Here is a 22,195-nt window from a genome sequence, read left to right as displayed (position 1 = left end):
GTTTAATGTACAATGTGTTTACTATAGATAGCAAAGCTTTTATTTGGTCTCCAGGGTTGTACTTCTGTTTCTTCATTAATTACTCCCCCTCCCTCTCATTATAATTGAATATATAATCCCCTGGGATAACATTTCCTTTTTTGTAGTTTCCACAACAGTGAAAGAAACCACTCTTGGAGCAGAGCTTCAAAAATGTGTATAAGGGAACACTTGAAAGCAGAGTTTTAGTGAGGAAATTGAGATAGATTAGTTTGGGTTCAGTAGGGGTTATGGGTGTAAAGGGACATCATCTCCGGGGATCTTGATCTGTATATCACTTCCTTGTCACAAATGTCAAACTGAGTGTCGATGAAGACGGTGGAGACTGAGAGTGATGCGGGCGCGCTCGATGCGACCTGAGCGCTTTAATCTTTAAAGGCGGATGTATGGTCCCGCGTTACACCAACGCAGAGCCTACGGCGTAGGGTACGCGGCGACTCGCATCGTACTGTGCGCGTCGCCGCGTACTTTACGCCGTAGGCTACGCCGAACCCCTGCGGCGTAGGGCTCTGCGTCGATTTAACGCGGAACCATAATTCAGGCTTTAATCTCAAGAATGGCCACTTTGGTGATAACGGGGTTGGCGTATCCCCACTAGTTCTTAACTCTTGCTATATTTTCTCGGATCTCTGGGGGAGAACTAAGGGGGACTGTGATCTTTTTCGTGGTTTCCAGCGGTGGGTCGCTGCGCTCTAGCAGAAGGTCCGACCTCCTCCTCGTCTCTCAGTCTCCAGTCTGCGCTCATCTCCATCATGCCTCCAAGCTCTCCTCTGTGGAGTCCCTCGAAATGAAACCGTGATCATTTTGCTTATTTCTCTCTTTATTTTTTTCTTGCTGTTTTGATTTACATTTTTTACTTACTACACATCGCGCGCAACCAAACAAGAAAAGGCGAGCGTCTCTCCGGCTGTAAGTTTGGGAGCGTGTGTCGCACTGTAGGGGAGGAAGAGATGGCAGTCCCGGTGGAAACAGCGCTGGCTCTCCTGGTTCTCACCGTGGCAAGTGAGTACACTATCCCAGTCTCTATCCCCGTCTCTCCGAGCCCCCCTGTCCTGTCCCGGTCCGGGAAGGTTTCATCTTAAAAGCTCACTTTCTCTCGGCACTATGCAGCCCTTCATCTGGCAAGGCAAGTTTATTTCTATAGCACAATTCAACACAAGGTAATTCAAAGTGCTTTACATCGACATTCAAAGCGGCAAGACACAATTAAACAGTAAATAACAAATAAAATGAGATTAATTATGAGAAAAGAAGGTAAAATAATAAAAAGCACAAATTGCTGAAAAGGGCAGTAGAGTAGGCTACCGCAGGTGCATCTCATTAGCGGTTTTCAGAGAGTATTTAATTTAAGAGTACGCTTAAATACCAAATAAATGAAATAAAATGATAAGAAAAGAGGTAAAATAATAAAAAGCACAAGTTTTTAAAATAAGTGCAGTAGAGTACAGCAGGTATTTAATTCAGGAGTACGCAGAGTAGGTGACTGTGGTGAAATAAAATATACAAATAGCTATCTTATATGACTAAGTGGATTCCTGCGATGTAGGATGTTTTTTTATGGGGTGAAATGTTCAGACCATACTTTACTTTTTTTTTTTTTTTTTTTTTTTTACTGACGACGGTGTCGTGGAGCCGCCAAGCAGCAGTGGAACAAGTATCAGCGTTTTCATGCGTCAGACATTTAAGCACGTGATTCTCAACACGCCTCAATTAACCGGCTCCCCTTTAAACATGAAACCCACCAGACTCCAAACGTAACTGCTTTACTATACCTACATGTGAGCAGTGCTTTTTGCTCGCATAACAACATACTGTATTTGACAGCTGCAAACACGACTAAGCCTTTTAAGGTCGCATGAAATGTCATGATGGTGTTTTGTGGCCTCAGTGATCACTTATTGCCTGTAATGTGTACCAATACGCTCTGAAAATTACGAGAAAGATCAAACCTTTAGGGGGATTTCAGTGGAAGTCACTTTGTATTTTTAGTCATATGAGGGAAATTATGAGGAGCTCATGACCATCTGTAGATCTGAAATTGTATTTAGCACTATAAGACAGTGAAACTTTTAAAATCACCATATCAGTTTAAACATCTGTCAGCAATGTTTTTCCTTTTTTACTCCATATATATTCTATAGGTTGTGACATTGCAAAGGAAAGCGATCGATACTCTCAGTTTTGATGGTTAACAATTAAGGAAGACTTAGCCACAGCTACAGTATAATAGTCTAAATTACAATCTACTTACCTGCACAAATGTTCAGTCTAACTGCTGGGTATTTAATTTCATCCACATTTCCATGACCTGTACAGGATTTTGCAAAACAAAAAGCCATGCTGAATTAGTATGGATAAGTAGCTTTGGTTAGATGTAATCAACCCAAAGGTTCAAATTCCCTCTTCAGCACAAAATAAAGTAATTTTTATTCAGGAAACGTTAATAACAAACAAGCAAACATAAAGACCCTCATTCAGGTATCTGAATGTCGGAAAATAAATGTACTTTTATCTTCAGAGCAACTTGATGTGTTTGTATTTCTGACATTATAACAGATCCAACATGAAGTTCACATAACCATTCTTTCTTTTCCACCAGGACTTGTTCACTGTCACTTGTGTTCCTCCTGCAGTTGAGGCAGTGTGTCACTGTGGCTTTGTCCCTCCTGACTGCTACTGAGAAAGACAAAACTAGTCAGACTTGCTGAGATGTATTTGTTCAGTTTTCCATTTGTGTCAACAGTTGCCTCCTGTCATACCTGCATTCTTAAGTTTTCTGTGTCCCTCTCTACTTTCCATCTTGTATTTTTCCAGACTTCTGCGCTGAAGTCGTTAATTGTCTGTCATATTCAGCTCTACTGTATGTTCTCCACTCTCTCTGTAGCTCTGAATGCTGTTTTAAATGTTGCAGCATTTTACTGCTGAGATATTTTTCTCAAATATGTGTAAACTTGTGAGTGCATAACAGTAGCCCAATTTAGCTTGTTTCATAAATCCCCCACACAGGGATCAGTCTGCTTCTCTGCTGCCCCTCTGTGAATCTTCATATGTAGGTGGGCAGAAATATGCCCCCATTTGGCCCAGGGTTGTTCTAAAGTTGCTGTTTCTCATGAGTTTAAAAACAGTTTTCTCATCATCACAGGCCCTGCGTCAGTGAGTCATCACTTCACAGTAAACTTGTTCGATGGAGAGGAAGGGGCAGGTGAAATGATCCATCAATGTTCTTTACAAGAATAAGAGGCAGCACGAGTCGGTGCAAACCTAAGCAGCAGTTTCACGTAAAAGTGACACTGGTACAAAACATCCATTGCCTCTCCTCCACCACCAGACATCCTATCTGCTACTGAAAACCTAAATCTGTTAGGAAATAGAGTTGTGGTGTGCAATGATGACATGTTGGAATTTGACCTTGTCTCTCTGGATGCAAACAGTATGAAAGACATATGGATGTGTTTGATAGCATGGCCGATTAGGGCAGTGTGGTGAATAAAGCCAAAGACAGCTTTTCTTTCTGTACCTTGAATACAAAGACCATCTACCCACCTGCATGACTCAAACACAAGCGCAATGTCTGAATAATTCTCGTTTGGTTTCATGTTTGGTATTGTGATGGGCTGTGCGTGGATTTGGTGGGAAAGACTTGGAGAGTAATCTCTGATTGTGTTCGAGTGTCTGTGCATCACAGATGATGGTATTTTTATTTTAGCAGCCATGAATTATTGAGGTGTAGAAAGTGCAGTGAGGCGGCTAGGGGTGTGTACGTGTGTGTGTGTGAGATGAGACCTGCTGGTAGAGTCTCCAGTACTCCGACTCAACTTACGTCAACTTTTCTCTTTTTAGCTTCATTTGCTGTTTTAGTATTTTCTGGCATATAAGCGTCACATAACTCCACACAATCCAGGCTGCACTTCGTCAATGTTCACGTTTTGGCAAATGTCTTTCCTGGTTATTTTTATTTTATGGGTTTATTTTTATACTGTCCTCTTTTCATTTTTAAGGCAAAAATAATGTATCTTATTTTCTTGTGATAAAAGCAGTCAGGTGAGGCAGAATCAGAAGGGAGTGCTCTGTATGGTCTAACCACTACAGCATTGTGTATTTAAAATATAAGTGCTATTTATTTAATAATTAACAGCAATCATTGATGTGAGACTTGGTTCAGAACTTTTATTGGTATGTATGCAACACATTCACTATGTGTCTGTGGATGAGTCTGTAAATAGCAACTAAAATCTGAATTTTTGGGGCCCTTGGCTATCACACATAACTCCAGACACTCTTCTCCAATCTACTCCACCCTGCCTGCACTCTCTTCTCTCTTTTTTCTATACCCCAAAATTCAGGTTAGTTAAAGTTGCATAACTGAAAGAGCCAAATATCTTTTACACCAACGTGCACTGTGTGCCACAATAACCACTTAATTCAATGGTAACCTTTAATTTGACAGTTCAAAGTCCCCTTATATAGCCAGTGACAAATTTTCACAAACATCAGGCACGTGATGTGTAAACTTCCTCATGCAGATTCTCTCCAGATCCTTCAGACTTTGATGTGGCTTTCTGCTCTTAAACCAATCTCCTCTGAGCCCATTTGGGCATTTATTGGCCAGACCTCATGCATGTTAATTGGGGTATGGTTGTGTGCCATCACACAGTTGTCCATTTCTTTACATTAGTAATAATTCGACCGGATCAGGGACACACTCCAGTGTTTGTCCACCTTGACCAGGACAGAGCTGGTAAAAATTGATCCAGGAAGATATCTCGGGATCATTATAGGGCCTTTCCACCCTAACGGTGTCAGTGCTGAGCAGGCTGGTCCAGGAAACTAGCTGGAACACAACCATTTAATGGCAGTCACAGTTGGCCATTTATTATAATGTTACTTTACATGCATTATTTTATATTCATTATTATCAAATCTGTTTAATCTATCTTTATATGAAGTGTCACTACTAAATAACCAAAACGGGGGCCACAAGTGCTAAAATGAGGACTAGCAGAGCTCCCCTGAGACATGTGGGGTCTCGTTTGCGTTGGACCGTTTCTAGTGAGGAAGCTTTATGGCTTTGTGGAATGAGTGACTGCAGGTCCCAGCACACTTCTGCTGGAATAGTCCTGGATCGATCCGCCGTGGCACCCGGCTCCTTTAGCTGATCCACACCAGTGGAGCTGCAGAGCTGCTGCTGAATATTTGCAATGGAGGCTCCTGTTTAACAACACAACAAATTGCATTCTCTTTAAAATATGAATGACTATGCTATGTTAGGTCTATTCCCAGCTCAGACCTTCTCAGGAGGTAATACAATGCAAAGCTTTAAGTAGTAAAAGGGATGACAGCTAGCTACACATAGACATTTTTGTGGTAAAAAAATCCCCCCAGTACAGTTGGAGACCAAACTTTTTTTTTTTTAAATAAAGAAAATATGTTTATTTCTACGGCAAAGTTGGACATATGAACATGGGAGTCAATGGAGATTGACCCAATTCTAAAATCAGACCCCAGTTGTCAGTCAAGAAACTACAAATTTTCTTTCTTCCTTGTCAACTTCAACCTGGAAGTAATGGTGCGTACTTGAGATCATGCTTATACGTTTCAAACCTCGAAAGGTTGCCCACAGTAAACATACAGCAACTATTCCTTCATTTCTTCTAAAGGATATATTTAGGCTTTAATAATCCTCGTATTTCTTTAACATTTTCCCAATATTTTATGAACTGTATTTGAAGGGACCTTTAGGGAAAATGTACTTAAGCGCTTAAGTTGGATTTAATGAACATGTTTGTTTATGTGCAATGCTTCATACATCCTGTTTTTGTAGGTTTAATTAACTAGCCCAGAATCATCACCAGCTCTTTGCAATTATATGGTATTTCAGAACAATGAGAACTCATTTCTGGCTTTTCTCTTTTGTTGTAGTTTTGTTTGATTTCTTTCTTCTGACCTGTGACTTTAACATTATTATTTTTAGTTGTCTGTGCTCTATTGTGTGTCGGATAACATATGAGTAAAACTCGAGCATCATTCTTTTTCTTTCTTTTGGTCTCACTGGATTCAAAGTAGAGCAGTGCTCAGATCTGATCAAAGATGATCAATGATATGTTGATTATCAGTCATTAGCATTCTAGGTACAGGAGATGCAGAGAAATAGGGCATCTGTTATAGATCCAACCCAAAAAACAGAAGTTCCTAAAGTCCCCATAATTCAATCAACTGCAATAAAAGTAAATTGAATAATACCTTGTTAATCCTCAAAGGGAAATTATATTGTTGCAGTTTAAATCGAAACGTAAATATCTTGAGAAACTGTCTGATAGTAGGCATGATTAAACTCTTCAGAGTTCATCATGAAGCATTAATCACCAGACAAAAACTGCAGTGCTGACATCACTTGCTGCATTGGGAGGTATCACAAGTGCACGCCCTCACATCATGGAGGAGTCTTTCTGAACTCATTTGCCCGCCTCTATTACTCAAAAACCGTGTAGAGATACTGGAGTCCAGAAAATGCTCCTGCAGTCATGTCTCGAAAAACATAACAGTCCATCTGTCTCTCATCACTGCTACAAGCTCATCCCTCTCTTCCTGGAGATCTCACACTCCCCATGATGCTTTAGGGGGAAAAAGTACAAGATGTGGAGTAACAGTCATTCAAATGACTTTACAATATAAAATCAAGACAAAATGAGTGCAACTTGACTCCTCATTCAACTCTGATATCATCGTGTTAGTATTTCTGGGTATATTTGACCGAATCACACTTTTTTTTGTCATTTGTTGTGATTTTTCAGTTTGACATTAACTCTGCATATAGCTTTGATCATCTGTAAAGTTGTGATTTGTAAATACTTCTTTTCATAAAATGTAAGTTGTATAAAAAAGACGGGGAAAAACTAGCGTGATAAATATAATTCCTCTTCGCCAGGCTGAGCTTAGGTGAAGTGGGGCTCTGTTGCTGCAACAACAGCTGAACGGCCACGCGATGCCAACAGTTGTCAGCCTGGTGCTCACGCTCTGTCCCTTTTAGTCTCTGGTGCAGTGTGCCAGATATTTACAATCTGATCTTCCAGGTAGTGTGACGTTAAGATACAAATACAAACAAACAAAAACAACTAAACAACCCCCCCGATTGAAACATACTTTGAATTCACTTGTGAGCAAGGGATTTTATTGTGTGATTGACAAAGTTGTATCTTTTTCTCTTTTGAGGTCCAGGACTGCAGCCCGAGATGCCCAGGCCTAATAACACCCAACTTAATTAATTTATTTAACAAAAGCTGGCTGAATTTCCTTGTGATGAGTTAATTGAATTGAGGTTGTAAAAAGTTTCATTGTAGATACATGCTGAACATATCATTTACAGTTAAATAGATGACTTCTTGCGTCATCAAGTTCTCTGTGTTTTTAAGATGCCTTATCCAAATTCAACAAAAAACACTGATGAATAAGGCAGAAAAAACTTAAATGACCTCACTCAACACATTTCTAGAAAGTGTGGGTTTAATTCACAGTAACTGATCTGGGCCTTGGCTTTCACAGTACAGTACAAGTTGAAATTTCCCACTGAATCATATATTTTCAGATTCAAATAATGGCCACAGGGTTATGTTATGTTGAAGTCTTATATTTGGCAGAAACCCAAATATATTTTCTCAAGCACAGAAAATTTGAGTCATACACATATAAGTTACGTCAGTAGCAGTTTAGCGGATGATCCCCACCCCCACAATCTGTCCACATGCCCTTGGGGGGAACACTTAACCCTACATGACCCTGCAATATGTTCATCGGGGTATGATTGTCAAAAAGAAAGCACTAGTGCATAGAGTGCATATGAAACTATGAGTGCTATATTAGTGTATTTGGGTTAATAAACGCATTATAAAGCATGTAGAATCTAGGCAGTGTTAAAAAAGGTGCTATATAAGTACAGACCATTTACAATCATTCATCAGTTTACACTTATGTGGGATATAAATCAATTGTCACAAAGTGTAATTCCAATAATAACTGTTTTTTCTCACACTATTGTGTTATTTGTTGTGGCATGTTTGTCCTCTTTCCCTCGCACAAGTCTTAATCTAATCCTGACAGACAGACAGACCATTGTGTCTCTGACAATGTTTACCCTCCAGGGTGTAGTTTCACGTCACAGTTGCTCAAACGCTGGACATTTCTCTTGTCTCCTTCAGATGGAGGCTTGTTATAGGTTAATATAGAGTGGCCGTATATAGAGTACACCTACTGTATCCTCTCCAAACCTTGCTCTTTTTTTTTTTTTTCAAGCTTAGCAGCTTTTATTTTTAGTTGGCTTTTGACATGTCTCAGAGCTATTCTGCATAAATATTGATTAGACTAAAGGGTAGATGCTACTGGGGAAGTGCAGCCAATATTTATAGGTGTCTGGCTTTGTTGTTTTTAAATGTTACCAGCGGTTTGCACTTTGTAATGAATCTTTCATGATGGTGTCTTTTGAGATTAGATTTTGACATTGAAATACCTCCCTTCTCCAAAGTATTCTTGATTTCTGTTGATATTATAAAGGAGGTTTTCTTCACAAACGAAAGGATTCTGAGATCATCCACTTCCACATCCACAGGTATTCTGTCTTTTTAAGAATAGATCAAAGTGCTGATTTGGTCACATCCAATGTTCTTGCTCACTCTCTTATAGATTTGTCTTGTTTGTTTTTTTAGTTTAGTGATGGCCTCATGTATTATAGTTGACACTACTAGCTAAGTAATGACGTTAAGATTTACATTAAGCATCATTATCTAATATGGAGAATGGCTGAAATGTTGATAATTTTTCCTTCTTATGCAGTCCACCACTACATTATTTGCCTTTTCAACGTTCACATAAAACAAGGAAAAGATTATTCAGATTGCAGTTGAAATTAAAGCAACCAGGCTTGACCCAGTTGACATTTTAGTGTATATATGAACTTACTATTTGGGTGAAAGAGAATACAATTCTTAGTAATTTTTCATAAACAGTGAACAGATTGATGATTGATAAAGTTACGTTTTGCGGAGTTGACTGCTTTACCATCAGTTACAACTCAGCCCTCTGTTATATATTGTTTTGTGCAGGTTATGGCACTTCTGTCTAAAAATATGGCCCATTATTTTCGTATGAACTGCACAATGTCTGCACTGCTTATAAGGTGAAATGCATGGGCGGGAAGTATGGTATGTATAAAATGAGTATGCGTGTTAGCGTGAGTTGGACTGTCGCTAAAAACAGCTGTACTGTCACTGCTCTCATTAAACACTCGTTACAGCTGTGTGATTTCAGTAGGCTGCATCACAACAGCATGTTTACTCAGCATGAGATTTAATCATTGCTTCACCTATTTGAACTCTGGGGATAAGTGTTTGTTTGTTATTGTGTTTTCTCATTTTCACCCAGCTTAATAAGTAAGCAATGGCTGAACGGCTAAACAAGCAGAGCTACCCACTGGGTTACTGTAGCCAGGCTACGTGGAAAAAGGTTATCTGAAAGATCTGAAATAAACTCGTGGAAATCTTTGCTAATAGTATTGATAAACTATAGTTGTTATCTAATTGTATGGCTAAACAGCTAAAATGTTGATTTAAGTGTATAAATAAAGCTTTGCATTGTTTGTAATTGTTAGGATGAAAATGTCCATATCCATATAATTATATAAGACTTTGAAATGTTAGCCATGTTAGCCAATGCTCTAACATTTCTGATGGCTGGTAGAGTACTATGGCACACATGAGGGGACATCCATCTATCTATCTATCTATCTATCTATCTATCTATCTATCTATCTATCTATCTATCTATCTATCTATCTATCTATCTATCTATCTATCTATCTATCTATCTATCTATCTATCTATCTATCTATCTATCTATCTATCTATCTATCTATCTATCTATCTATCTATCTATCTATCTATCTATCTATCTATCTATCTATCTATCTATCTATCTATCTATCTATCTGACATTTAAAGATCAGGGGCCTCATCTATAAAGCTTGCTTGCGCACAAAACAGGGCTTGAAAGAAGCGGACGCCACCTTCTACGCAAAGGTTTGGATCTAAAAAGAAAAAACGAACCGAAAAATCTGCGTATCTTTACGCCAACCCTGACCCTCCCGTAGGAATTGACTTACTGTAAGATATGGGGAACTGGCGACGCCGGCGGTGAGGTGGTGAAATGAAGCCAGATTCATGTCATACTCTTACTAATGTCATCACATATCAGACTTATAATATAATAGCGCTGATCGTGTCCCTCTGTGTGTGAAGCTCAGCGTCAGTCAGGACTCTCAGCTGCGGCTGGAGCTGCAGTGAGTGGGCTTGCCACCCGTCCCTTGAAATACGGAATTGTTACGTAATTGGGAATTAAAATTTATATAAAAACAGTTTATTTTGTATTTCACAATCGTCCCATGCACGTCTGTCACACGGGCACACACTAGTTAAGCCTAATTATGCCTAAATAATGGTTCCGCGTTAAATCGAAGCAGAGCCTACGCCGTAGGTTACGCGGCGACGCGCCTGTACGGTGCGCGGGCCGCGTAACCTATGCCGTATGCTCTGCGTCGATTTAACGCAGAACCATAAATCAGCCTTGAGCAGCACTGAGGAGAGGAGGGGGAGCGGGACCGTCCCGTCTTCGCACAGGGTGTCTTGATGATTTGCAATTACAGGCTGAGCCTACCATTAGTTCTTAAACTGTAAAAAAAGGGGGGGGGGGGGGGGGGGAGAGACAAAAGCATGAGTTTGAAAAGTGGGGGGGCATGTCCCCCCTGTTCCCAGTGGAAATTGCGCCCTTGCGCCTCACAGCGTTTTATTTTCACTCGCTTTATTTTATACTATTTATATACTATTTATACTTTTACTGTGACCACCAAATAATGTTGTTTTCCTGTCCTCCACCTCATCCTCAACATTTCGATCTCAGTCTCCGTGAAATTCAGTGGCACGGTGGCTCGACACGTCTCATTCATTCTGACGCCAAACAGGCTGCAGGAAGCCACTGTGCATGCTCAGCAGGCTCATTCATATGCAAATACTACTTTGCATTGCCCTTTTAAGGTATAAAGTGGGCGTGTAGAGGGCGGGATATGAGGCGGATTCAGTTGCGCAACCTTCCAGCTGGACTGTGATTTATAAAGCGAACATTGCGTGCAAGTGTGCGTGCACACGGTTTTATAAATCCAGATTTTTTTTTGCACCCGCCATTTTCGGCTTTTGGGTGTACGTGCACTTTTAGTATGAATTCTACGCACTCCTTTATAAATGAGGCCCCAGAAACTTTAGTCAAAAGATAGACTGGAGGGGAAATGTCAGATGAAAAAGGATGGAAGCCATAGCTGTGTAACAATAGTGATCTCTCACTATTGTTGTTATTGTTTAGGGTAATCTCTGTTCAATATGTATGCCTGTATCCCTTGTGTAAACCTTACATGTGTGCATCAACTCAAAACTTATACCGGAGAGATGATGAAATTATTGAAGTCTGATGCTTTCATGAGGCTGCAGTAAAGACTCTCATCTGACATTTTTAGCAGGGCATCCATCAAACTGAGATTGTATATCGGCCATAAGTCATTTTAGCCTCAATATAAAAAATTGGACAAGCTCCCAAGATGTTTGTATAAATATGATTTTTTTTATTTTATGCTCATAAAACATTTTTACATTTTACTTTTATCAGAATTAAGAATAATTTGGTTTCAGAGTTTAACATGAAGCATCCATCCATCCATCCATCCATCCATCCATCCATCCATCCATCCATCCATCCATCCATCCATCCATCCATCCATCCATCCATCCATCCATCCATCCATCCATCCATCCATCCATCCATCCAACATTTTTTGTTTCTTAAGGTTTTGATTTTGTGTTTTTCTTAGATTACATGTGTGACATAATATCAATCTGAAATTGCTAACGTTCCACAAATACTATTGTAGAGCTCACTCTTTTTTTAAAGTTCCTCCAACAGACCATCAATCCATCCATTTTCTACACCTGCGTTTTCCAATGCAGTGTTATAGGGTTCTGCTGCTGGAGCTGGTACTGTATGAAGGCTCTTACCTCAAGACTTCAGTTTGTTTACAACTTTTTTTCGTGTTTGTGTTTGCTTGTTTCCAGCTGCCTTGTGTGCGGAGGTGGAGGAGCGGTTGGTGAATCAACTGTTGTCACCAGAGCGCTACAACAAGCTGATCAGACCAGCTGTTAACAACAGCCAGCAGGTCACCATTTACATCCAGGTGTCTCTGGCCCAGCTGATCAATGTGGTAAAGAAGGCATTACACATTTCATATTCAGCTACTGTAGAATAATATTCTACAATTTTAAAAGGATTTGTGAAAACACATCCTCATTATTTGAAAAAAGAGGGGTTCAGTCAATGTCTAAACCCTGCAGCCATGTTTGTCTGTTTTTCAGAATGAGAGGGAGCAGATCATGACCACCAACTGCTGGCTCACTCAGGTTTGCATTTGCAGCCGTTTTCTTGACATTTAGTCTTTGCAAGAGTGTGAATGCATGTTTGCAATGTCTCCAAGAGTCTCAGCAAGTGTCTAAGTTGTAGTACTCATTGCTACATAGGCACATGCAGCCACACCAACGTGTATTTAGGTTTGTAACAGTGAAGCACATTGGAGAAAAATGTGCAAAGACATACAGCTGGTTCATTGGTGAGGTCAGCTCAAGTCATGTTAGGCAGAGACGATGGTGCGCTGCAGTTTAAAATCCACTTTGACAGCTGACTCAACCATTGTTTGTATGGAAGAACCAGCATGTTTATAAAGTTTCTGAATTCATGTTTCTTTATTTCGGTGCTGTTATTGTAATGCATTTCCATATTTCCTGAACAGAACTACAAATAAATGTCTTTGTTTTAAGTGTGTTCATGCTTTTGATGTTTATATGAGTACTTCTGCATCAGGGATGGAACGATTACAGATTAATGTGGGATCCTGAGGAGTATGAAGGAATCAAGAAAATTCGACTCCCGTCACAGCACATCTGGCTGCCAGACATCGTCCTCTATAACAAGTATGTTCACTTTATTCATTTAATGTTTGTGTGTGTTTGTGTGTGCTGCAGAAGCAGACAATGAGATTGTACAACTTTCCTCTAAAAATCCCATTCTCTAAAAGCTTTATGAACAAATCCTTTTATGTCCTGTATAACTTTATCCTTTTGTCTTTTTTTACACTTAGCTGACAAAATATTACAACTTTTTTGACCACACTTTTTGAGATAATGGACTCTAAAAATGTTGATTTAAAACTATCTGGATGTCTTAATACAGTCTTGTGATTACAATTGATTTATTTAAGGCTAAAGAATTACTACAATTAAATTATTTCCATATTTAAGGGTTTCCTCACATGGCTAAATATGTGAGATATTCATTGCTTTCCACTAATCTGATGGTGGGCAGCACAGTGACTTAGTGGTTAGCACTGTTGCTTCACAGCAATAAGGTTCGTGGTTCAACTCCAGGGCACAGAAGGAGTCTTTCCGTGTGGACTTTGCATGTTCTGCGTGCTTGCATGCTTGCGTGGGTTCCCTCTGGGTACTCCGGATTCCTCCCACAGTCTAAAAACATGCATGCTAGATTAATTGATGATTAAAATTGCCCGTAGGTGTGAGTGTGAGTATGTCTGGTTGTTTGTCTATATATGTGGCACTGTGATAGACTAGCGATCTGTCCAGGGTGACCCCTCCCTCTCACCTGTAATGAGCTGGGATAGGCTCCAGCAGACCCCTGTGACCCTGCAAAGGATAAAGCGGGTTTAGAAAATGGATGGATGGACAGATAATCTGATGGTAACTGAATGTGTCAGTAGCATGTCTGAATAGGCTCCTTTGAGCTTGGCTAAATTAAAAGATCCGGTTTTTCATGCTGATAACAGCTGCTCTGTCACCATCGAGCCATCAGTACTTCACAAGTAAGAAACCAATCAGTTTCTGTTGATTTTTGTTGTTTTGCACACGTCATATGATATATGAAAGGATGAACCTTAAAAAAAAGTTACAAAGGGCAATGAAGAGCAGCAAACCAAAGGAACACAATCTCAAACCAGCAGCTGCAGTGCTGGTAAAATAACTAAGAGATACTGTCGTGGCGGTAACCCCAGAAACTGGTGTTGGACAACGGAAGTAAGGGATGCCATCAGGCTGAAGGAGTCCTACCAGGCTATGTTATCCTGTGAGACTCCTGACGCAGTAGATAGGTACCGGCAGGCCAAGCAAGCCGCAGCTCGGGCAGTCCTGGAGGCAAAAACTTGGGTCTGGGAGGAGTTCGGTGAGGCCATGGTGGAAGAATTTCATCAGTCCCGAAGATATTCTGGCGAACCGTTCGGCGCCTCAGAAAGGGGAAGCAGTACTCTGCCAACACTGTTTATGGTACAGGTGGGGAACTGTTGACCTGGACTGGGGACATCGTCGGACGGTGGAAGGAATAATTCGAGGATCTCCTCAATCCGACTGACATGCCTTCCACTGAGGAAGCAGAGAGTGTGGACTCAGGGATGTGCTCATCCATCACCCAAGCCGAGGTCACTGAGGTGGTTCGTAAGCTCCTCAGTGGCAGGGCACCAGGGGTGGATGAGATTCGCCCTGAGTACCTCAAGTCTCTGGATGTCGTAGGGCTGTCTTGGTTGACACGCCTCTGCGACATTGCATGGAAGAAGGGGACAGTGCCGCTGGACTGGCAAACAGAGGTGGTGGTCCCTCTTTTTAAAAAGGGGGACCGGAGAGTGTGTTCCAACTATAGGGGGATCACACTTATCAGCCTCCCTGGGAAAGTCTACGCCTGGGTACTGGAGAGTACGGACGATAGTTGGACCTCGGATTCAAGAGGAACAATGCGGTTTTTACTGGAACACTGGATCTCTGTATCCTCCGTAGGGTGCTTGAGGGTTCATGGGAATTTGCCCAACCAGTCTACATGTGTGGATCTTGAGAAGGCATTTGACCGTGTCGCTCATGGCATTCTGCGCTCCGTGATTATGGGGTCCGGGGCCCTCTATTAAGGGCTGTTCAGTCTCTATATGATCGGAGCAGGAGTTTGGTTCGTATTGCCGGCAGCAAGTCAGACTTGTTCCCAGTGCATGTTGGACTTCAGCAGGGCTGCCCTTTGTCACCGGTTCTGTTCATAATTTTTATGGACAGGATTTCTTGGCGTAGCCAGGGGCCGCAGGGGATCTGGTTTGGGAACCGCAGGATTTCATCTCTGCTTTTTGCAGATGATGTTGTCCTGTTGGTTTCATCAAGCCGGGACCTTCAGCATGTGCTGGGGCGGTTTGAAGCCGAGTTCAACGCGGCAGGGATGAGAATCAGCACTTCCAAAACAGAGGCCATGGTTCTCCACTGGGAAAGGGGGTCTTGTTCATGAGCGAGGGAAAGATGGAGCGTGAGATTGACAGACAGATTGATGCAGTGTCCGCAGTTATGTGGTCGGTGTTGCGGACCATCGTGGTGAAGAAAGAGCTGAGTCGAAAGGCGAAGCTCTGGGTTTATCTATGCTTCCACCCTCACCTGTGGTCATGAAATTTGGGTAATGATCGAAAGGACAATATCGCAGATACAAGCGGCCGAGATGAGTTTCCTCTGTTTCCCCCCTGAACGCTCCCTTAGAGATAGGGTGAGGAGTTCGGTCACCCGGGAGGAGCTCAAATCGAGCCGCTGCTCCTTCACATTGAGAGGAGTCAGCTGAGGTGGCTTGGGCATCTGTACCGGATCCTCCTGGACGCCTCCCTAGGGAGGTGTTCCAGGCATGTCCCACCGGGAGCAGACCCCGGGGAAGACCCAGGACACGCTGGAGAGACTACTGTATGTCTCTCGGCTGACCTGGGAACGTCTCGGACTCCCCTCAGAAGTGCTGGAGAAAGTGTCTGGGGTGATGGAAGTCTGGGCATCTCTGCTAAGACTGCTACCCCTGCGACCCGGGAACGGATAAGCGGTAGAAAATGGATGGTTGGATATTGTCATCAATAGCCAACTTTGGTCCTTCCAGGTACACGTCATACAGGTACATTCTTAAGAAAAAAAATCTTCCGGACCTCTTCTGTGAAACTAGAGAGGAAACAAGAATAAGAAAGAATTTTAAAAATACACACGATGTAATACTAAAAATGTACAACACAGAAATAAAAAAAAAACTGCAACAATGCACCAAGAATCCCAATAAAATTTTAATCAATATCAAGTTTTTACAAACACAAACTGCTGCACCACCAAAAGAGAATAAAGACCAGAAAGGCTTAGAAAGTAAAATTAAAAATAAGCTGTGCTATTTTGTGTCTAAGTGAACATCTCTAAGTGTAGGAGAGCAGATTTCACAATAAGCAGGTGCAGTCTCTCCATTTTTTATTAGCCTTTATATACTCACCGGCCCCTTAAGTATTAGACCAAGTGTGATTCCTGACCTGCTTCATAATTGATGGCACACTAATTTATAATGCATCACCTGCAGATTTGGACAGGTGAAGAAGAAAAGTCAGTCCCAGTAGATCTGACGTTTGCCAGTAGTTGTTGCCAAATTTGTCGGCTTGTGTCCCACGCTAAACGTTTCCCTTGAGATAATATGCACATCCTTTGGAAATTATCTTTTGCATACATCACCTCTACGGACGCTGACAGTCATGAAATCCTTGGAGGTGCTATCAGTGGTCTGCTTGAGGCATTGGGCTGTTTGATGATTGGAAGATAATATTAAAAATATTTACTGTGTCCTTCCAGGAGTTGATCTTTTTTTCCTTTCTTTTGATTTCTTCTTTTTTTTCAGTGCTGATGGGACTTATGAAGTCTCCTTTTACTCCAACGCTGTGGTCTCGAGCAATGGAGAAGTCGCCTGGCTCCCACCAGCCATCTACAAGTCGGCCTGCAAGATCGAAGTCCGTGATTTCCCCTTTGACCAGCAGAACTGCACCCTCAAGTTTCGTTCTTGGACGTATGACCACACAGAAATTGATCTCATCCTCCTCAGTGATTATGCCTCACGGGATGACTTTAAACCCAGCGGTGAGTGGGACATTGTTTCTCTGCCTGGACGCAAGAATGAAGATCCTAATGATATACGATACCTGGATATCACCTATGACTTTATTATCAGGAGAAAACCTTTATTTTACACCATCAACCTGATCATTCCCTGCATACTCATCACATCATTGGCTATTCTGGTGTTCTATCTCCCATCAGACTGTGGTGAAAAGATGACTCTTTGCATCTCTGTCCTCCTGGCCCTCACTGTGTTTTTACTTCTAATCTCAAAGATAGTGCCACCCACATCTTTAGCAGTGCCTCTGATTGGGAAGTACCTTATGTTTACCATGGTGCTGGTCACCTTCTCCATTGTCACTAGCGTTTGTGTGCTCAACGTGCATCATCGATCCCCCAGTACGCACACCATGCCACCTTGGGTCAAACGTGTTTTCCTGCACCAGCTCCCCTCTTTTCTCTTCATGCGTAGACCTGGAAGCTCTAACATCCGGGAACGCTTCCGGAAAAAGCACCAGAAGCAAAAGTATTCCGACCACAGGCTGTGTGGAGCAGAGGGCGTGCCCGGAGGTCCTACAGGAGTGGCAGATTCCTCCTCTTCCTTCTTTGTCAATGAGGAATCAGCCAAACGCTACGGCTGGAGGATCAGTGACTTATCAGAGAACACAGAGTTCAGGAGGAGGATGACACTCAAGAGCAACATTGATGTGGAAGATGCTGTGGATGGAGTCCGCTACATTGCTGATAAGATGAAGACTGAGGATGATGATGAAGGGGTAGGTATTTGTGAATGGTAAGGTTGGTCTAAAGGTCAGTCTACTTCCCTCTTCTTGAATGAAACACAGAGACGTCCCAGCAATTATTGGAAAAACTGGTATGAAATTCTGCACAGTAGTTTGAGTTTTCGAGTGGTTTTCTTACACTTATGATCTTCTAAGTTCTCTTTAAGCACTGCCCCGAGGTTGGCATTTCTGTTCCTCATTGAAATGCTTCAGCTACTACTGGATAGATGTCATGGGCGCAATTTCCACTGGGGACAGGGGGGACATGTCCCCCCCACTTTTCAAAATCATGTTTTTGTCCCCCCCCACTTTTTATAGTTTAAAAACTAACGGTAGTAGGCTAAGCCTGTAATTGCGAATCAAGACACCCTGTGCGAAGACGGCCCGGCAGCCCCGCTCCCCCTCCCTCCTCCCCTCTCTCCTCAGTGCTGCTTAAGGCTGATTTATGGTTCCGTGTTAAATCGACGCAGAGTATACGACGTAGGGTACGCGGCGACGCGCACCCTACGCTGTAGGGTTGCGGCGTAGGGTCTGCGTCGATTTAACGCAGGACCATAAATCAGCCTTCACAGACAGACAGCCAGGACGCGGCGCAGAAATGAAGAGGAGCCGTTAGCTCAGTTTAAAATACATTTTTGCAGCGGGACAAAAACGCAGCAGCACTGCTGTGTTGCAGGTTGGCTGTGCAGAGATGAGTAGCCAAATATTACTCGCAAGCAAGCAAGCAAGCAAGCAAGCAAGTAAGCAAGCAAGCAAGCAATTAAAAATACTCTTAAAACACAATTTATCCAAAACCTTACTCGTGCGTGCGTGCTTACTAGCAAATGTAACTGAGTGCTACCCACCTCTGGTTATGTGTGTTGTAGAGTATGGAAGGCATATTTTTCCTCTGCTGTTACTTCACTGTAATGTTGGACTTACACCACAGGCTCAAACTCAGAGAGAGGCAGGGGAAAGCAGCAGCAGCAGCACTGTAGTGCAGGTTAATATGTTGTAAATGGTTAGGGGATTTTGGTTTGTTTATAAGGAAAGGAAGGAATGAACATGATCTATTTTCATATTTCATAGGAGAAATATGTGGAGACAGGCGCAAGTGAAGAAGTGCAGGCAGGCAGGCAGGAACCCAACCATGTTAGCCCAAAAGTGATTGTAGAACAGCATCTCAGCAACAAAACCTTAAGATCAAGAGAAGTGGTACTGTGAATTTCCTTGGCTCCATTATAAACAAGGAGCCAATGGAATCCTATGTTTTTTCTGTGCCCAAGCTTTTGAAAATGAAAAATCAAGTCTGGCCAAGAATGCAGATCCAGCATTTCCCCAAAAGGGGCAAAAAGAAAAAGTTAAAAAAGTGTCTAAAAAAGTAAATGCATACTAAAATTGTTTGATTGTTAGCATTCACACACACAGTCTTACAAAGCCACACTGCACATCCACGCTTCAGCTACACGCACAAATTTGCCGTTCCTACTTGTGTCCCCCCCACCTCTGAAACTAAAGTTTCGCCCTTGATAGATGTACACTACTTTTGTGTCAGATACTCAGTTCCCCTCAACTCAGATTAAGTTGTAATTATTTTGCTACATCATCATGTCATTATGTCAACATCTTAATTAGTCCAAAATAGAAAAATACTTGCATGTACAGTATGACAGTGATGGTTTATATCAATAACGTAAAAACACATATACAAATTAGCCCCACCTCGCCCAGCTGTGATGTCTGCAGCCTTCTCAGTTTCCTCTCCACTGACTGAAACAATGATATCCACGTTTAAATGTGAATTGAAGAACATTTTCCTGCTGCTGTTGTCAGAAGCTAAAGTGTACCAGCCATCCTCCATTAGAAAAAACAACAACAAACAAAAATACAAAAATACAACAATATTGATATCTTAAGCATGTAGACATTGTATATATAAAACAAAACAAAAAACGTACAAATACATGATAAATAGTAATTTTGCATGAACGTAAGTTCTGATTTTTTCCAATGCAACCAAAAGGACAATTGCAGCTTTTCAAAAAACCAAACATTTAACATGTGTTGAACATGTGTTGTTTTCTCCCTGCAGATCATTGAAGACTGGAAATATGTGGCAATGGTGATTGACCGTCTCTTCTTGTGGATCTTTGTGTGTGTTTGCGTTGTCGGGACGATGGGCCTCTTCATGCAGCCTCTGTTCCAGAGTTACAACACCCCCATTGTTGATGACGTGGAGAATAACTGAAACCTAAATCCTGAACTCTGATTTTTTGACATAACTCTAAACTTAACTTTTATTTCCCCCAGAGACAGAACTCTGGTAACATTTTAACACATAAATCTCTCACGGCCACCACTCACAGCACCATGACTGGGAAATGATAACGATACACTTCTGCCCTCTTCTGACACCTCCTCATCCTTTATGTGCCCTGCCATCCTCTGCTCCACACAACATTTGCACAAGATGCTGGTATTTGTTTTTTTTTTCCTGTTAATCTGAATCCCCGGGGTTAGCAAAAAACGTATTTGAAGGAGAAAGAAAAGAACAGTAAATGCATAACCTTAAATGTCTCTTGTAGAATAAATTAAAATACTGACTTCTACTTAATCTACGAGAACAATGCTTAAATTCTGTTCAAGCTAACCCAAAATTAATTGGAAATATAGAAAGCCGAAGTCTTATAAAGCATCAACTTAACCCTTACCACTGTTCAAAAAAGTTTAACCTGACCAACTCAGGACTTCATTTTATTTATTTGTTTATTTATGTTGTAAATTGTCAGAATTTGTCAGAATTAATTGTCAGTAATTTTACTCTTTTCTATCAACTTTTGTCTCTGTGTCTAAACCAAACTCTAATGGCACTAATGGGATTTAAAAAGGTACTGATTTTGTTTAAAATTCACCTTTCTTGTGGATTCAGAGACAGACAGAGTTAAAGGAAAAGATACGGGCCGCCTCACGTTTCCAGAGCACCTCTGAAGTGAATAAAATGGTTCCTTTCTGCGTAACAACACAAAGAAAAATCACTCCTCTCGTGTCCTTTTGCCAATATCACATATACTGTAGGAATTTATAATCTTGCCTTGTGAATGTGTCAGAGAGGAGACAGAACAGATGACTGCTGGGTAGGTTTCTGCAAGGGGGGGAGGCCAGCCTGTTTTTTTCTTTTCCTTTTTTTTTTTACACCATTTTGCTGTTTTTAAGCAGTTTTTATTTAAAAAAAGAGATATGTTACTGTAACTATAATGCCAAAAACAAACAAACAAAAACAAACAACAACCTCAATGACTGTACGGCTGTAGCTGCTCTGTGTGCTATCAGCTTGTATCCATCACCACTGAAACCAGCAGCCATAATCTTGATCTGAAATGTATTCATAGTCATCAGATACACAGTCTGTCTTTGCACTTGCACTTGTTCAGTTCAGGTTGCTAAAAGGAATGCTAATATACATTTTGTAAGGTATAACTTGTCTGTGCCATAATACCATCATCTGTCACTGGAGCCAATGTTAGCCAAGGAAAAGGTCTACTTTTTTAAGGTAATAGTAAAGCAGCTCTATTAGTCTACTTCTTTTATAATTTCTTAACAAATGCTGGACTGAGGATGATGTTTCTCCTCCCCGCCCCCTCTGGCCAGTCATGTTGTGTCTCTTGTTGAGTTTTGTCCTTCAGGAAAGAACTGTGATGAAATCCATGTGTCTCGCATAAGTTGATCAATAAAGGGAAATGAGAGCAATAATCAGCTATGATGAATTGTATGCTCATTAATGCATTTACAATATGTCAGTTTTTTTTTATTCAATATCATTAAAACATTTCTAGTTTCTAAATTTGTACCTGTTTTGAAACAGTGCTCAGTCCCCCTCAGCTTCTCGTTGTTTCGTGTATTTATAGTACCAAATTTGTTTCACTATCAGCATATACAGAACATGACAAAGTGAAAAAGTTATAAATACTGTGGACAGAAATTTCTGCAGGGCATGTGTACGTGCTTCCACGGTTCTGTGTGTGAACCGTCGTGGATCGGGGCCGAATACTTGTTTGCTGAGTAGAGAACCGTCAGACAGTCTCACATCCTCGGGGCTTACTAACCTCACCTTCTGTTAGCTGAAGATGGCAGCGAGGCCATATGACTGCTGAGGAGACACAGCCTGTGAACGAATACACACATGCCCGCAATCATAAATCTGGAAAGTCTGTGTTACGATGCCCCCCACCCCCCACCATCCCATAGCAGCTGCTTCCTGAACTATGGTTTACCCTAAAAAAGAATCACAAATATCAGATGCAGCTTTCTATTTGTTGATTACTGATTCACGTGATCTGGCATACAGCTTCATTTTTGAGCCTTTTAACTGTTAATGTGTTATTGATGGTC

General features: G+C 41.4%; 1 protein-coding gene across 1 annotated transcript; it reads left to right on the top strand.

Moving 5' to 3' along the window:
* The first annotated feature begins 694 nt into the window (after positions 1–694).
* Positions 695–20,588, top strand: LOC133447602 (neuronal acetylcholine receptor subunit beta-2-like). The gene is made up of 6 exons (XM_061726316.1): positions 695–1,041; positions 12,180–12,325; positions 12,477–12,521; positions 12,979–13,088; positions 16,831–17,821; positions 19,899–20,588. The coding sequence occupies exons 1-6, from the start codon at positions 990–992 to the stop codon at positions 20,052–20,054; spliced, it is 1,500 nt and encodes a 499-aa protein (XP_061582300.1). The 5' UTR covers positions 695–989; the 3' UTR covers positions 20,055–20,588.
* Positions 20,589–22,195: the final 1,607 nt, after the last annotated feature.

Source organism: Cololabis saira, chromosome 7 (assembly GCF_033807715.1).
Source record: "Cololabis saira isolate AMF1-May2022 chromosome 7, fColSai1.1, whole genome shotgun sequence".
Taxonomy (NCBI): Eukaryota; Metazoa; Chordata; class Actinopteri; order Beloniformes; family Belonidae; genus Cololabis; species Cololabis saira.
This window is presented reverse-complemented; position numbering and strand designations above follow the sequence as displayed.

What these genes read in the sequence shown, in the direction of transcription:
- LOC133447602 (XM_061726316.1), top strand. Translation starts at nt 990, where the DNA reads ATGGCAGTCCCGGTGGAAACAGCGCTGGCTCTCCTGGTTCTCACCGTG. An exon ending in TGGCCCAGCTGATCAATGTG is followed by an intron (nt 12,326 to 12,476) that starts GTAAAGAAGGCA and finishes TCTGTTTTTCAG; the next exon opens with AATGAGAGGGAGCAGATCAT. An exon ending in CCAACTGCTGGCTCACTCAG is followed by an intron (nt 12,522 to 12,978) that starts GTTTGCATTTGC and finishes CTTCTGCATCAG; the next exon opens with GGATGGAACGATTACAGATT.